Here is a 15,881-nt window from a genome sequence, read left to right on the forward strand (position 1 = left end):
GCCGGCAGCAATCTTTTTCACACCCTGGTATGTATGTCATGCTGCACACAAACAAGCATATCCTTGGATGGTTGGGTCAAAGTGTCCGTGCTTTGTCATTTTGATGGATCTTGCTAAATAGCCGTCTATTTTGAACTCATTTCATAACCCCAAGAAACTTCACAGCTTTTCCCCTTACTCCTCCAGCAAATACTTCCCATTACTCCCCCAGCAATTACTTCCCATTACTCCCCCAAATGAGAGGTGGTCCAATTCACTCCGCAGTTTCTTGAGGGGGAGGCTTTGAAGGCAGGGCTGAGGTTTCCGGCTTTTCACCCTATCTCTGGAGACTCAGTCTCCCACCATCACCGGATCCTGGCGAGCGTGGGAGCCTCCCGGGGAGAGGGGAGGGACTTCTATTGATTCTGTTTATTTCTAATGCAGAGTGAGAGAAGCCGAGCTGTACTTACAATCGGAAAGAAGGCAAGGACCACTGTGGCGACAATGATTTCCACGATGAGAATGATGACCATGACCGAGAAACACTGGAAGACACAGGGTGGGGAGTGGGGGGTGGGAGCCTGCTGGGAGTCCTTCCACTCCATCCCCAGGCCACCATGGCCTCTCCATTTTGAAAGAACACACGCCTGGGGGCGGGGGGGTGGGGGGGTTGTTATTTTATTTCTTCCAGGTGTCGCATTCCTGAATGTTGTCCAGGATGCTGGCAGTGGGATATTCTTAGGAGCTATCAGTAATAGCTGCAGGGACTTCCCTGGTGGCGCAGTGGTTAAGAATCCGCCTGCCAATTCAGGGGACACGGGTTCGAGCCCTGGTCCGGGAGGATCCTACGTGCCACGGAGCAACTAACCCTGTGCACCACAACTACTGAGCCTGCGTGCCCCGAGGACTGAAGCCCACGTGCCTAGAGCCCGTGCTCTGCAACAAGAGAAGCCACCGCCGTGAGAAGCCCACGCACCGCAACAAAGACCCAAAGCAGCCAAAAAATGAATAAATAAATAAATTTATTTTAAAAATAATAATAATAGCTGGAACCCCATTTCACGGCCAGCACTTTCTGAGAGTCTGGGAGGCCTAAGAGGCGACTTCCAGCGGTGTGTGGAGACAGCAGGGGCTGACGGAAAGGGAGGAGGGACAGCGGGGGACACCAAACAGAGGCAGGAGGGAATTCCAGTGGTTAGAACTCAGTGCTTTCACTGCCGAGGGCCCGGTTCGATCCCTGGTTGGGGCACTAAGATCCCTAAAGCCGTGCTGCAAGGCCAAAAAAAACAAAAACAAAAACAAAACAAAGCAAAACAAAAAACAGAGACAGGGCCAAGAAACCTCAGAAAAAAAAATTGTGGGGAGGGGTGACTGGACTGAAGGGGAGATACCGGATGACAGGAGGGTGGGTGCCAGGGGAGAATGCCTCATGTTTCCGATGAAATTCACATGCCTGGTGGGAAACAGTGGGAAATGCTGTAAGCGGGGGTGGGGGGACTTCAAGTTATCCATCGAGGAAAAGCTGCTTCCCTCCAGAGCCTCAGTTTCCCCATCTGCACAACGGAGGGGTGGGACCAGCTCAGGGGGTCTCAGTGGGTTCTGTGGAGCTTCTAGAGACCAGATTGGGGGAGGGGGTGTCAAAGGAAGGTCAGCTCCTGTCTCCCCTTTCATCTATTTCTATCTATGCCTATTATTATTATCATTATCATTAAAATCTCTTTGATAATTCAGGCTTTGAGTCGCCAGACTGGCCGATGGCTGGGCTTATCTGGCCTTGACACAGAGAGGCAGGAAAGCACAGTGGATACACCTCAGGGGTCCCCACAGTCGACCGGAAGAAACATGAAGGCAGTTGTGAGACCCCAGACATGTGGCTCCTGTATCAGATTCTGAGAATTCCTATTAATATTAGTATTTCCTGGGAATTCCCTGGTGGTCCAGTGTTTAGGAATCCGTGCTTCCACTGCTGGGGGCCTGGGTTCGATCCCTGTTGGGGGAACTAAGATCTCTCAAGCCGCCACTGCGTGACCAAAAATAAAAAATAATTAAAAAATAATATTTCCCGGGACTTCCCTGGTGGTCCAGTGGTTAAGACTCTGCGCTCCCAATGCAGGGGGTCTGGGTTCATCCCTGGTCAGGGAACTAGATCCCACACGCATGCCGCAACTTAGAGTTTGCATGCCACAACTAAGGAGCCCACATGCTGCAACTAAGACCCGGCGCAACCAAGTAAATAAATATTTTTAAAAAAGAAAAATAATATTTCCCAACCTCTGGATGACTGGAGCGTCCAGAGGACAGATATCCAGGCATTGGCAAGTCCTACTGGCTCCATCTTCAGAGTCTATCCAGAATCTGCCCACTTCTCACCCCCTCCTGGCCCCACCGGGTCCAGCCCCCACCATCTCCCATCTGGACCAATACAGTCCCTCCACCCTGGTCCCCCCTACACTCTGTTCCCTCCATAGCCGCCAGAGGGCGCCTGTGAGCACCTGAGTCAGGGCAAGATTCTGCTCAGAACCCTTCGTGGCTCCCAACGCCATCAACTTTGGACGGACCAGATGCTGAGGGTAAGGTCGATCGGATTTGCCAGTGGGCTGGACGTGGGGTGTGAGAGAGAGTACTCTTTGATTCCTCCGAGTTAAAACATGGATAAAATAGTGTCCACATTCTACTGAAGAGAAAACGAAATCTTGCAGACACAGCACCTGTTCAATAAATCTTTGCTGAATGAAGTAATTAAGAAAGAAAACGAGGACTTCCCTGGTGGCGCAGTGGTTAAGAATCTGCCTGCCAATACAGGGGACACGGGTTTGATCCCTGGTCCAGGAAGATCCCACATGCCGCAGAGCAACTAAGCCCGTTTGCCACAACAACCGAGCCTGAGCTCTAGAGCCTGCGAGCCACAACTACTGAGCCCACGTGCCACAACTACTGAAGCCCACAAGCCTAGAGCCCGTGCTCTGCAACAAAAGAAGCCACCACAGTGAGAAGCCCAAGCACTGCAATGAAGAGTAGCCCCCACTCGCTGCAACTAGAGAAAGCCCACGCGCAGCAACGGAGACCCAACGCCACCAAAAATAAATAAGTAAATAAATTTATAGAAAAAAGGAGGAAAGAAAATGAGAGATGATGGAGATTCAGGGAGGAGGAAAGTGAGGGTGGGTGCTTTAACAGTCGGGGCTGTTTATGCTCTGGGAGATGGCTAGAGCAAGGATCTCCCTGAAACCCCCAAACTGAAATTGCTGGAGTTTTGCAGCAACACAGTGGCGGAAGGAAAACAAAAGATGCTGGACACAGATGCAGCTTTGGGTGGGATGATGAGCTCAGACAAGATTTTAAGGGAAGTGGGAATGGGGGCTCTCGGAGCTGGACTCTGGGGAGACATTTGGCCAAGGCTATATGTGAGAATGAGTAGGACATGCAAAATCTGTGACATGCTATTTGCATGATCATGCTCGAAATATTCATACCCCATGTATCTGAACATGTACTTGTGCTGCATGGCAATTACAATAGTGTTGTGTTAGTGGGGGATATACACATGGGCCAATGGAACAAAGCAGTGTGCACAGAACAGACTTGAGCATAATGGAAACTAGCATAGACAGAGGAGGACTGGACGGACCAGTTGGTAAATGCAACAGTGTGTCACCAAATGGGAAAAAAAAAAAAAAAAATCAAATCAGACCCCTACCTCACACCACACACACGAGAAAACACACACGACAAAAGGCTAAAGAGCTAAGAGTGAGAAAGCAAGACTTAAAATTATGGAAAGAAAACCTAGGAGAGTATAATTTATGTGCTTGGGTAGAGGAGGGGTTCTAAATGAGACCCATCATAAAGGAAAAGATGGATGAGTCTGATGCCCTCAAACAAGACACCATAAACAGTATCAATCAAAGGAGTTTGCAACACGTGCAAGGAAGGATTCAGACACGATGGGGAAGTTGTGGGGTCTGTGTGCAGATCCAACTTACAAACAAGAGGGTGCCTCGGCTTTCTTTGGTTGCTCTGTGCCACCCAGCAAAGCCAAGCAGCACTGTGATGCAGCCCATCACCAGGCACAGGTAGCCAATGTGAAACAGGTATGCAGAGGACAGGCCGAGGACCATCAGAACAGCCCCTCTGAAACTGACATAGATGCCCAGGCCGTTGAGGATCACGCCAGAGAGCTTTAGAACAGAAAACATACAGGGAAAAGCAATCTGTTAGTTGTATACAAATCTCCTGGGGGAGGGGGGAGGAGGAGCAAAGGCCAATAAAATCAGCAAAAACATTTCAAAAATGATAATACCTGGAGTCGGTGAGGGTGTGGAGAAATATTTCCTTTTCTTTTTTTTTTTTTTAATTTATTTTAGTTTTGACTGTGTTGGGTCTTTGTTGCTGCATGTGGGCTTTCTTTAGTTGCATCGAGCAGGGGCTACTCTTCATTGCGGTGCGTGGGCTTCTCATTGAGGTGACTTGTCTTGTTGTGGAGCATGGGCTCTAGGCTCACAGGCTTCAGTAGTTGTGGCACGCGGGCTCAGTAGTTGTGGCTCACGGGCTCTAGAGCACAGGCTCAGTAGTTGTGGCGCACTGGCTTAGTTGCTCTGTGGCATGTGGGATCTTCCCAGACTAGGGCTCGAACCCATGTCCCCTGCATTGACAGACAGATTCTTAACCACTGTACCACCAGGGAAGTCCTGAAACATTTTCATACATTGCTACCAGGTAACAACCTTTCTTTTGGCGGGGGGGCAGTCGTGGCAGGAGGACATTTTGCAATTCATATTTAAAACCTTAAAGGTTTTATGGTAAAATCTTTTACCTAGAAATTCCATTTCTAGACATTAAACCTAGGGAAAATAGTCACATATATGCCTCAAAACCAGGATGCTCAGGGATGTTCATTAAGGACAAAATGTTGGAAGTAACTGAAGCAACTAATAACAGATTGGGTAGGTAAATCATGGTACAGCCATGCAATGGAATCCTAGAGAGTTTTTTTATTTTATAAATTTATTTATTTATTTATTTTTGTTGTTGTTGTGTTGGGTCTTCGTTGCTGCATGCGGGCTTTCTCTAGTTGCGGCAAGCAGGGGCTACTCTTCGTTGCGGTGAGTGGGCTTCTCATTGCGATGGCTTCTCTTGTTGCAAAGCACGGGCTCTAGGTGCATGGACTTCAGTAGTTGTGGCATGCGGGCTCAGTAGTTGTGGCTCGCGGGCTCTAGAGCGCAGGCTCAGTAGTTGTGGCACACGGGCTTAGTTGCTCCGCGGCACATGGGATCTTCCCGGACCAGGGATCAAACCCGTGTCCCCTGTATTGGCAGGCAGATTCTTAACCACTGCGCCACCAGGGAAGTCCCTAGACAGTTATTTTAAATGATGCTTGTAAGACAGGGGGTGGCAAATTTTTTTGCAAAGGTACCCGATATTGTGAGCTTTGAAGGCCATGCAGTCTCGGTTGAAATGAAACAGCCAGTGTAGTGGAAAAGCAGCCATACACGATCCATAAACGAATTTATTTTATTTACAAATAAATTTTATCTATCAATCTATTTACAAGACTGTACTTTGCTGACTTCTGTGGTAGGAGAATGTTTATTGATACAGAAAAATGTTTTTAAGGCCTAAATTTATTTATTTATTTTAATTAATTTATTTATTTATTAGGCCTAAATTTTTTTTAAAAAGTAGATTGTCAACAGTCCTTGGGTATTAATCTAACGGAGTTGAAAACTCATGTTCACATAAAAACCTGCACATGGATGTTTCTAGCAACTTTATCCATAATTGCCAAAACTTGAAAGCCACCAAGATGGCTTTCAGCATATGAATGGATAAATAAACTGTGGTACATCCAGACAATGGAATATTGGCACTAAAAAGAAATGAGCTATCAAGCCAGGAAAAAACATAGAGGAAACTTACAGGCATATTGCTGAGTGGAAGAAGCCAATCTGAAAAGGCTACATGGTTTACGATTCCAAGTATATGACATTCTGGAAAAGGCAAAACTATGGAGACAGAAGAAGGATCAGTGGTTGCCAGGGCTCAGTGGGGAAAGAGGGCTGATGGGTGGAGCACGGAGGATTTTTAGGGCAGTGAAGCTACTCATGCGATGCTGACATGGTGGATACACTAGTCAAAACCAGGGAATGTACAACACCAGGAATTCCCTGGCAGTCCAGTGGTTAGGACTCCGCTCTTCCATTGCAGGGGACACGGGTTCGATCCCTGGTCAGGGAACTAAGATCCCGCATGCCACGGACCTCAGCCAAAAAAATAAATAAAATACAACAACAAGAGTGAACTTTCATATAAACTGTAGACTTTAGGTTCTAATGATATCAGTGTAGGTTCATTATAACAAATGTACCACTCTGATGGGGAATGTTGACAGTAGGGGAGGCTGTGTGTGCAGGGGCAGGGCTTATATGGGACATCTCTGTACCCTCTGCTCAATTTTGCTGTGAACCTAAAACTGCTCTTAAAAAAGTCTATTTAAAAGGATGAAAAACAATTTTTTAAAAGAGAAAAAAATGAGGATTGTAAAGCATTAGCATCCCATGTTTGTTTTGCTGTTTTTAAAAGTTACATAGAAAAGTCTGGAAGGATATAATGATATTTATTGAGCCATGTTCCAATGACAAGCATCAGCCCTTTAAATGCATTATCTTGTTTAATTCCCATCAAAATGATACAGCCACAGGTAAAGAGTGATAGTTAATTTCCTCCTCTTCCCTGGCGGCCTTTCCTCATACTGTTTTACTATTAAAAGCAATTACTTCTTTAGCAGTGCATATTTTGGGTTACTTTTATAGTAAGAAAAAAATGGTTTGAAACATGTAAAGGACCAAGAGAAGAACCATTCCCTCCTGCCTTCCTTAACAACTTAGCTTTCTGCAGGATTTTCTTTAGAGCCAAGTTCTTCCGCCACGGACCCCAGGTCCCCCAGATCACACTCTTCTGCTTGATTTCAGCAGCTCTGGGTCGATGGAGGCTCGCCTGTTCCCAGTGTGTCCTGCTCCTTGTCTGTCTGCCCTACATCCCTCCTGCTTCCCTGGGGACCACAGATCCGGATGCCAGTGAATTTGGATCAACTTATTTCTGTCTTTGAACGAGCCAGTTGTGGAGGAAGGGCTGCAAATCCCCAGGGCCCAGGTTGTGACATACTTACAGCCATAACACCGTTGAAGAAAGATAACAGTTTCTTCAAGGAATAATACGGAGTGTGCGTTTCAGCCATGTCGGCCAGACTGGGGAGCCCATTTAAGTCAGCATCTTCCTAAACCTCTGGGATACTGTTTCCCAAGATGGTAGAGGTCTGGGGTCGGGGGCATCAAAGCTGCTTTGCTCTGCCCCTCTCTCTCCTGGCTGCCTGATCCTCTGCCGGGGAGGGGTCCCAGCGGCTGCCCCTCTTCTGTCACAGCCTTTATCATATAACAATCAGACACTGGAGCAAGGTTCCCGGTGCCAGGGAAGCAGGTGCCCCAAACTGCGCCCTGCTGGTTCCTCATCCTCCATCCTCCAAATAAGCCACACCAGGGGTGCAGAAGAGGTACAGTGTGCCACCCTGGTACCCCTCCAGATGCCACCCGGGCCCTGCGGGCACAGTGCTCAGCACTGACCACTCGTGTGGTTGATGCACCCGCTAGACTGGAGGCTCCGAGTGAACAGGAGCCTGGACTGTCCTACTCATGGCTTTGTTCCCAAAGCCTTGTACACAGTGGTGCTCAAGAAACCGCTGTGGAGTGAATGAAGAGGTTCCATGAAGCAAGGATCTAGCTACAAGCCATCATGTTCCCCAAGTCCCTGCCTACACGTTAGCTCACTTGGCTCATCCTTCTCACAGGGCTCAGAGAGGCCAAAGTAACTGCCCGAGGCCACACAGGAAGCAGGGCCAAGGCTGGCCTTTGGAGCTCCAAGAGTGACACAGAGGTAGGAACCTCTGACCCCTTCCCACCTGAAAGCCTGTACTTTCTGCATCTGAGGCCTGGTTGGCCACAGCTGATGAAGATATAGTCCTTAAGCTCATGTGTCATTGATCACTGCGCCTTTCTTGATGATAACAGAGGCACAGAGGGCATTTCAGGGCAAAAAATATGCATGCGGGCACTGAGGGTCCCCAGGCCCAACTTCTGCAGCCACTAGCCCTCATTGTCTCCCTGCCCCCACCCCGCCCAGGTCCAACTCTGGGCTCCTCTGTCCAGCCCCAGACTGGAGCATGTCTGTGGCCAGGTCCTGGAGGGCTCAGGGTTTTCACGATCTTCTGTGATCCCCAGGGAACAACTCAAAGGAAAAAAATTACTTTCCACTTGAATTAATTTAATGAATGTTTGTAAAACTTCCTGCTTCTTGGAACAGGTAGAACTAAGCAAGATGTTCATGGAGGCGTGGCTGTCTCCTCCCGGGACCACAGGTCACGTTCACAGCTAGGAGTGTGTCCTTCCACATCTTTCTCTAAAAGGTCACTTGAAATAAGGAGCCTCTAGAGCTAGAGGCTGAGGGCCCGAAAATGGGGGCGCAAAGGATTCGAGAAAACGGGAGCAAAGCAGGACAGGAGGGGTGGCATAAAGGAGGGAGGGAAAATGAAGGACGGATAAGGGCGGGGAGAGTGGGAGGCAGAGAGTGATGTGGACGTAGGGGCGCGGTGGAGCGCCTGCCATCAAAGGTTATAAGCCCTTCCGGAACTGTGAAAAGGAGGACCCAATGACGGAGGCGGCAGGAGCCCCTCCGAAGCCCCACCTCCGCGGCAGCCCCGCCCCCGCGGCAGCCCCGCCCCGCGGCGGCCTCGTCTCGGCTTCGAGGCAAGGCTGAGGCCCAGGTCCCGGCCTCTCGCGCTCCCTGGCGGCCATCAGCGGAAGCACGTGCACCCAGACCCTGGCGTCTCCCAGTCAGACACACCCAAATGTGTCTCCGTCCCCCGGAGCCGCCGGTCAGCCCTCGCGTGTGGGGAAATGGAGGGGCAAGAACCACACCCAGCCCCCCCCCAATACGCACCCACTGAATTGATGCGGAGAGACAGAATAGTGCAGGGATCTGGCGTACAGCAAATTCAAGACATTTGGCAAAAAAAAAAAAAAAAGCATGCAGAAAACCAGTGCAATTTATCAGTAACTGTTCAAAGGTTCTAGAAAACAGTGAAAAATACCTCTCGAAGGGGTTCCACAGAGTGATTAGGAGGACATTGAAATACCATTGTAGGGCTTCCCTGGTGGTGCAGTGGTTAAGAATCCGCCTGCTAATGCAGGGGACACGGGTTTGAGCCCTGGTCTGGGAGGATCCCACATGCCGCGGAGCAACTAAGCCCGTGTGCCACAACTACTGAGCCTGCGCTCTAGAGCCCTCAAGCCACAACTACTGAGCCCGCGTGCTACAACTGCTGGAGCCCGTGCTTCCCAACAAAAGGGGCCACCACAGTGAGCAGCCCGCGCACCGCAACGAAGAGTAGCCCCCGCTCGCCGCAACTAGAGAGAAAGCCCGCGCGCAGCAACGAAGACCCAATACAGCCAAAAAAATAATAAAATAAAATAAATTAAATTTTAAAAAAAGGAATACCATTGTAGAGTAAAAGAAGCGTCACTCCAGTATTTCCTTAATTACAGGGCTTAGGGTGTGTCGAGAGTCCTAATGTATTTCTCCACATGCTTGGTCTCCTTCTGGTGTGTTTTAGGAGAAGTTTTTAAAAAGCACGATCTCCAAGAAAACGGAGTGTCAAATAAAATAATAAAAAATAAATTTAAAAATCTAAAAAAAAAAAGGAAAACAGAGTCTTATACACACACAATTTATATCAATAGCCCATATTGGTCTATGAACTGTCCCTAAAATGATGTATTTGTCATCAATAGCAACAACAAGGGACTCAGGAGATAGTTTCACCAGGTCGATTGTTCATGTAAAATTTGTAGCACTGGTATATTTGTATGTGTAGGCCCCACAAAACCTGGATCCACCCCTGGCAAAGAGGCATTTTATGGTTTAAGTTATTTTAGTAACAGTCATTGAGGGAGGAGGTGACAAATCAGAACCCACCATCCAACAGAAAAGTCTGGAGCACAGGAAAGAAAGGTGCCTGTTCATGCTGAGGCTGGTCCACTTCCTTGACATCATTCACTTGCTGTGGGCCTCCCAATCCATGGACCTCAGCCCTCAACAGGGATGGGTGCATGGGTGTCACCAGGTTATAGCATCATGGGTTGAAATCTTTGACAAGACAGTAGCGGGATCATAGTGACAATCATTGCTGCCAACTGAAAAGGAGGCAGACAACATTTTCACTGTTAGAGATTTTTTTGTTTGGCTTAGCAGTTTTTATAATTCCATTTGTTTCATCTTTTTCACATTCTGATTTATTTTTGAGCCTTTGTGCTCACTCTGAGTGCTGAGGCCCTGTGGGTTGGGATGTGACAGGTAGGCCCCTGTCCTACAGGGGAGACTCACTGCTCTCCCAGGTTCTCTTTCTCTCTACCTAAAAATCTGGAATTTCTACTCCTTCAGCCCAGCAAAGTCTTAGCTTCATGAAAGAAGAGGAGTAAATGAAGGAGCACCAAAAGATTCTGGTTGATATTCAAAATACTCAGCCAGAAAGTACCACCCAGGAAGCAATGATCCAGACAGAGCAGAGTGTGTCAGGAATGTTGACCCTATAGGACTGAGAGGACTGGGGGTCCTGGTGAGAGTTCAGGCACAAATGGCCACCAAGCCAGTGGGTGCAGACGGCACTCAAGGGCCTCCTGCTTTTAGTATATGGGTCTTGGGTTATAATTTCCTTTCTTAACCTGGTGGCTGGTCCCAGCATGGTGGCCAAGACTGTTGTTCCCATTCTACTGAAAAGTTCATAAATAGCTTTCAGAGATTTTGTGTAATGTCTCAAGGGGAGACTGTAACAACTGAAAATGGGACTTTTTAAAGTATACGGGTTGATGGGGGAGATTTCCCCCTCTAGGAATTTCTACTACAGATGTATTCAAACACATATAGACCAGGAGTTAACAAACCTTTTCTGGAAAGGGCCAGAGAATAAATATTTCTCAGTCATCACTCTGCTGTTGTAGCATACACAGTATGTAAATGAGCAACATGTAAATATATGTAAATGAATGGGCGTGACCACATCGCCAAAATGTTATTTACAAAAACAAAAACTAGGCTGTAGTTTTGCCAGCGCTTGCTCTAAAGCCTAGTTTGAGTTGGCGAATGATTAGAAACAACCTAAATGCCCTTCCCAAGGGAACTGGTTAAATATGGCATGGTTCAACCATAGAAAGGTGTTACAGAGTGAATTGTGCCCTGCCACCCCCCGCCCCCGGAAATTCATATTGATCTACAATCCAGGGAGAGAGAGACCTCACCAGAAACCAACCCTGGCAGGTTGATTTTGGATTCCAGCCTCCAGAACTGTGAGAAAATAAATGTCAATTGTTTTAAGCCACCCAGACTGTGCTATTTCATTATGGTAGCCTGAGCTAAGATGAAGGAATATTCTGCAGCTGAGAAAATGAAGTCAGAAGTACCAAAGGTAATTTGGTATCAAAATGAGAAGAGCTCCAAGTGATGGTCTCTTAAGTGAAGAAATAAAGTATAGAGCCGTGTGTGTGGACCGAATGAATATTTAAACAAACAGTGATCTATCCGTACAATGTAATATTATTCAGTCGTAAAAAGGAATGAGGCTGTGATACATGCTATAACATGGATAAACCTTCAAAACCTCATGCTGAATGAAAGAAACCAGACCCAAAAGGCCACGTATTATCTGATACTGTTTATATGAAATGTCCAGAATAGGCAAATCCAAAGAGACAAAGCAGATTTGTCATTGCTGGGGGCTGGGGGAGGAGGGAATGGGACTGACCGCTTTCTGGGGACAGGGTTTCCTTTTGGGGTGATGAAAATGTTTTGGAACTAGATAGGGTTGGGGTTGCCCAGCATGATGAATGTCTTAAATGGCACAGAATTGTACAATTTAAAGTGGTTAATTTGATGTTATGTGAATTGCACCCTAATTTAAAAAAAAAAAAGAAATCAGCCACTGAGCTCCATAAAAGCAGAAACAGGTTTTTTATATAATTTTTATTGGGATATAGTTGATTTACAATGTTGTGTTAGTTTCAGGTGTACAGCAAAGTGAATCAGTTATACATATACATATATCCACTCTTTTTTAGATTCTTTTCCCATATAGGTCATTACAGAGTATTGAGTAGAGTTCCCTGTGCTATACAGTAGGTCCTTATTAGTTATCTATTTTATATATAGTAGTGTGTATATATCAATCCCAATCTCCCAATTTATGCTTCTCCCCACCTCCCCCCCCATAACCATACGTTTGTAGATGTCTTCTTATAATAAGTTAATAAGTTCATGTGTGCCATTTTTTTTAGATTCCACATATAAGCGATATCGTATGATATCTGTCTTCCTCTGTCGGACTTACTCCACTCAGTATGACAATCTCTAGATCCATCCATGTTGCTGCAAAAGGCATTAGTTTGTTCTTTTTTATGGCTGAGTAATATTCTATTGTATATATGTACTGCATCTTCTTTAGCCATTCATCTGTCAATGGACATTTAGGTTGCTTCCGTGTCTTAGCTATTGTGAATAGTGCTGCAATGAACATTGGGGTGCATGTATCTTTTTGAATTATGGTTTTCTCTGGGTATATGCCCACGAGTGGGATTAAAGCAGAAACATTTTGATCTTCCCCAAACAATGATAGATAGATGGAAGTTGTTGGGAATTCTTGAGGGAGGCCTTATGGTCCGGGGATTGGGCCCTAACATTTGGTTTGTTCAGATCCTAGTGTCCCCCCTCGTTGGCCAAATGACTTAAGCCTTGGCACTCACATGACCAGGCCTCAGTTTCCTCACCTGCCAAACAGTGATAATGATAACATCTGCTTCCCAGAGTCATTGTAAATCTTTCCATGCAATGGGCAAGCCCTCAGCCACTGATACCCAGAGTTGTCATCTTTTGAAAACTGTGAATATCCTTTCAAGGCCCATTCTAGCCACAGGTTTATCTCCAGACTTAGAAAGGAACAGATCCTCAAAAGAGTCAAACATATACAATGGTCAAGACATGGAAGCAACTTAAATGCCCATCAACAGATGGATGGATAAAGAAAATGTGGTACATGTATACAATGGAATATTACTCAGCCATAAAAAGGAATGGAATAATGCCATTTGCAGCAACATGGATGGACCTAGAGATTATCATACTAAGTGAAGTCAGACAGAGAAAGACAAATATATGATATCACTTATATGTAGAATCTAAAGAAATGATACATATGAACTTATTTACAAAACAGAAACAGACTCACAGACATAGAAAACAAACTTATGGTTACCAAAGGGGAAAGGTGTGGGGAGGGATAAATTAGGAGTTTGGGATTAACATATACACACTCACACAAAAGATAATCAACAAGAACGGACTGTAGAGCACAGGGAACTCTACTCAATATTCTTTTCTTTTTTTTTTAAGTTTTATTTATTTATTTGGCTGCACCAGGACTTAGTTGCAGCACGCGGGATCTTGGTTGCCGCGTGCAGGATCTTCAAGACAGTGTGCAGGACCTTTTCTTTTTTTTTAAGGTTCCGGCATGTGGGATCTTTTTAGTTGCAGCATGCAGGATCTAGTTTCCTGACCAGGGATCAAACCCGGGCCCCCTGCATTGGGAGTGTGGAGTCTTAACCAGTGGACCACCAGGGAAGTCCCTCTACTGAATATTCTGTAATAACCTGTGTGGGAAAAGAATCTGAAAAAGAATGGAGATATGTATATATACAACTGAATCACTTTGTTGTACACCTGAAACTAACACAACATTGTAAATCAACTATACTCCAATATGAAATTTTTTTAATTAATTAATTAATTTATTTATTTTTGGCTGCATGGGGTCTTCGTTGCCGCATGCAGGCTTTCTCTAGTTGCGGGGAGCCAGGGCTACTCTTCGTTGCAGTGCGAGGGCTTCTCATTGTGGTGGCTTCTCTTGTTGCAGAGCACGGGCTCTAGAACGCAGGCTCTAGAGCCCGCAAGCCACAACTACTGAGCCGCATGCCAAACTACTGAAGCCCGTGCACCTAGAGCCCATGCTCCGCAGCAAGAGAAGCCACCAGAATGAGAAGCCCGTGTACCGCAACGAAGAGTAGCCCTGGCTGGCACAACTAGAGAAAGCCCACGCACAGCAATGAATAAATAAATAAATAAAAAGTCAAACGTGGGACTTCCCTGGGGGTCCAGTGGTTAAGTCTCCGCCCTTCCACTGCAGGGGGCATGGGTTCGATCCCTGGTTGGGGAATCAGGATCCTGAATGCCACACGGTGTAGCCAAAATAAATAAATAAATAAAATTTTAAAAATAAAAATAAAAAAGTTAAATGTAGAATTACTATATGGTCCAGCCATTCCACTCCTAAGGTATAGACACCCAAAAGAATTGGAAGCAGGGTTTCAGATATTTGTACACCCATGTTCATAGCAGCACTATTCACAATAGCCAAAAGGTAGCAACAATCCAAGTGTCCATCAGTGGATGAATGAATATCAGAATGTGTATGTATACAATGGAGTATTACTCAGCCTTAAAAAGGAAGAAAATTCTGACACATGCCACAACATAGGTGAACTTTGGAAATTTGCTGGGTGCAATAAGCAAGTGCATTCGTCAGCCAGGGCTGCCTTAGCAAAGTACCAACACACTTTTATTTTCTCCCAATTCTGGAGGCTAAAACTCTGAGATCAAGGTGTTGGCAGGGCTGATTCCCTCTGAAGCCTCTCTCCTTGGCTTGCGGCTGGCTGTCTTCTTCCTGTGTCCTCATACGGTCTTCCCTCTGTGTGTGTCCTCTTCTTATAAGGACACCAGTCATACTGGATCAGGGCCCACCCCAGTGACCTCATTTCATCTTAGTTATCTCTTTACAGGCTCTATCTCCAAATACAGTCACATTCTAAGATGCTGGGGATTCAAACTTCAACATAAGAATTTGAAGACACAACTCAGCCAGTCACAAAAAGACAAAAGACACTACTTACAGGGTGTCCCTAGAGTAAGCAAATTCCTAGACATAGAAAGTAGGATGGTGGGTGTCAGAGGCTGGGAGGAGGGGAGAATGGGGAGTTAGTGTTTAATGGGGACAGAGTTTCAGTTTGGGGTGATGAAAAAGTTCTGGAGATGGGTGTTGGGGATGGTTGCACAACAATGCAAATGTACTTCATGCCCCTGAACTGGACATTTAAAAATGGTTAGAAACGGTAAATTTTTTGTCGTGTGTATTTTACCACAGTAAAAAATAATAATAAAATAAATAAATGGAGCAGGAATAGAGGCCTCCTGGTGGGAAAGAGGGAAGTGAATGATGTCAACACACATTTCCTGCAGCTCCTGTGGAATTTCATCCCCTGCTGATCACCTTGGACAATGTAGTGGGTGGGATAGTGACCCCTCCCACCCCGAATTCAATTCATATGACCTGGAGCCTCTAATGTGACCTTATTTGAGGATCATCGCAGATGTAACTAGTTAGGGATCTTGAGATAAAATCATTCTGGATTTAGGGTGGGTTTGGGCCCTAAACCCAATGGCTTAGGGTTATAGTGTCCTAATTTTAAAAAAAAGAAAAAAAAAAAGGGAGATTTGGACACAGACACAGAGAGGAGAACGCCACATGAAGACAAGCCTGGAGCCACCAGAAGCTGGAGGAGGCAAGGAAGGACTCGGTCCCGGGAGGGAGTACGGCCCTGCTGATACCTTGATTTCACACTTCTGGCCTCCAGAAAGGTGCGAGAATACCTTTCTGTTGTTTTAAGCCACCAAGCTTATGTTAATTTATGGCAGCCATAGGAAACTAACAGAAGCAGAAAACAGTGGGTAGCCGACAGCATGTATTTCAGCTGCCT

General features: G+C 46.2%; 1 protein-coding gene across 1 annotated transcript in view; it reads right to left on the bottom strand.

The window, feature by feature from the left end:
* The window catches only part of TSPAN16 (tetraspanin 16), a 24,379-nt gene extending 17,166 nt beyond the window's left edge, over positions 1–7,213 (bottom strand). The window contains 3 exon segments of the mRNA XM_061189052.1: positions 450–524; positions 3,963–4,157; positions 7,145–7,213. Coding sequence (XP_061045035.1) covers positions 450–524; positions 3,963–4,157; positions 7,145–7,213 — 339 coding nt within the window.
* Positions 7,214–15,881: the final 8,668 nt, after the last annotated feature.

Source organism: Eubalaena glacialis, chromosome 4 (genome assembly GCF_028564815.1).
Source record: "Eubalaena glacialis isolate mEubGla1 chromosome 4, mEubGla1.1.hap2.+ XY, whole genome shotgun sequence".
Classification (NCBI taxonomy): domain Eukaryota; kingdom Metazoa; phylum Chordata; class Mammalia; order Artiodactyla; family Balaenidae; genus Eubalaena; species Eubalaena glacialis.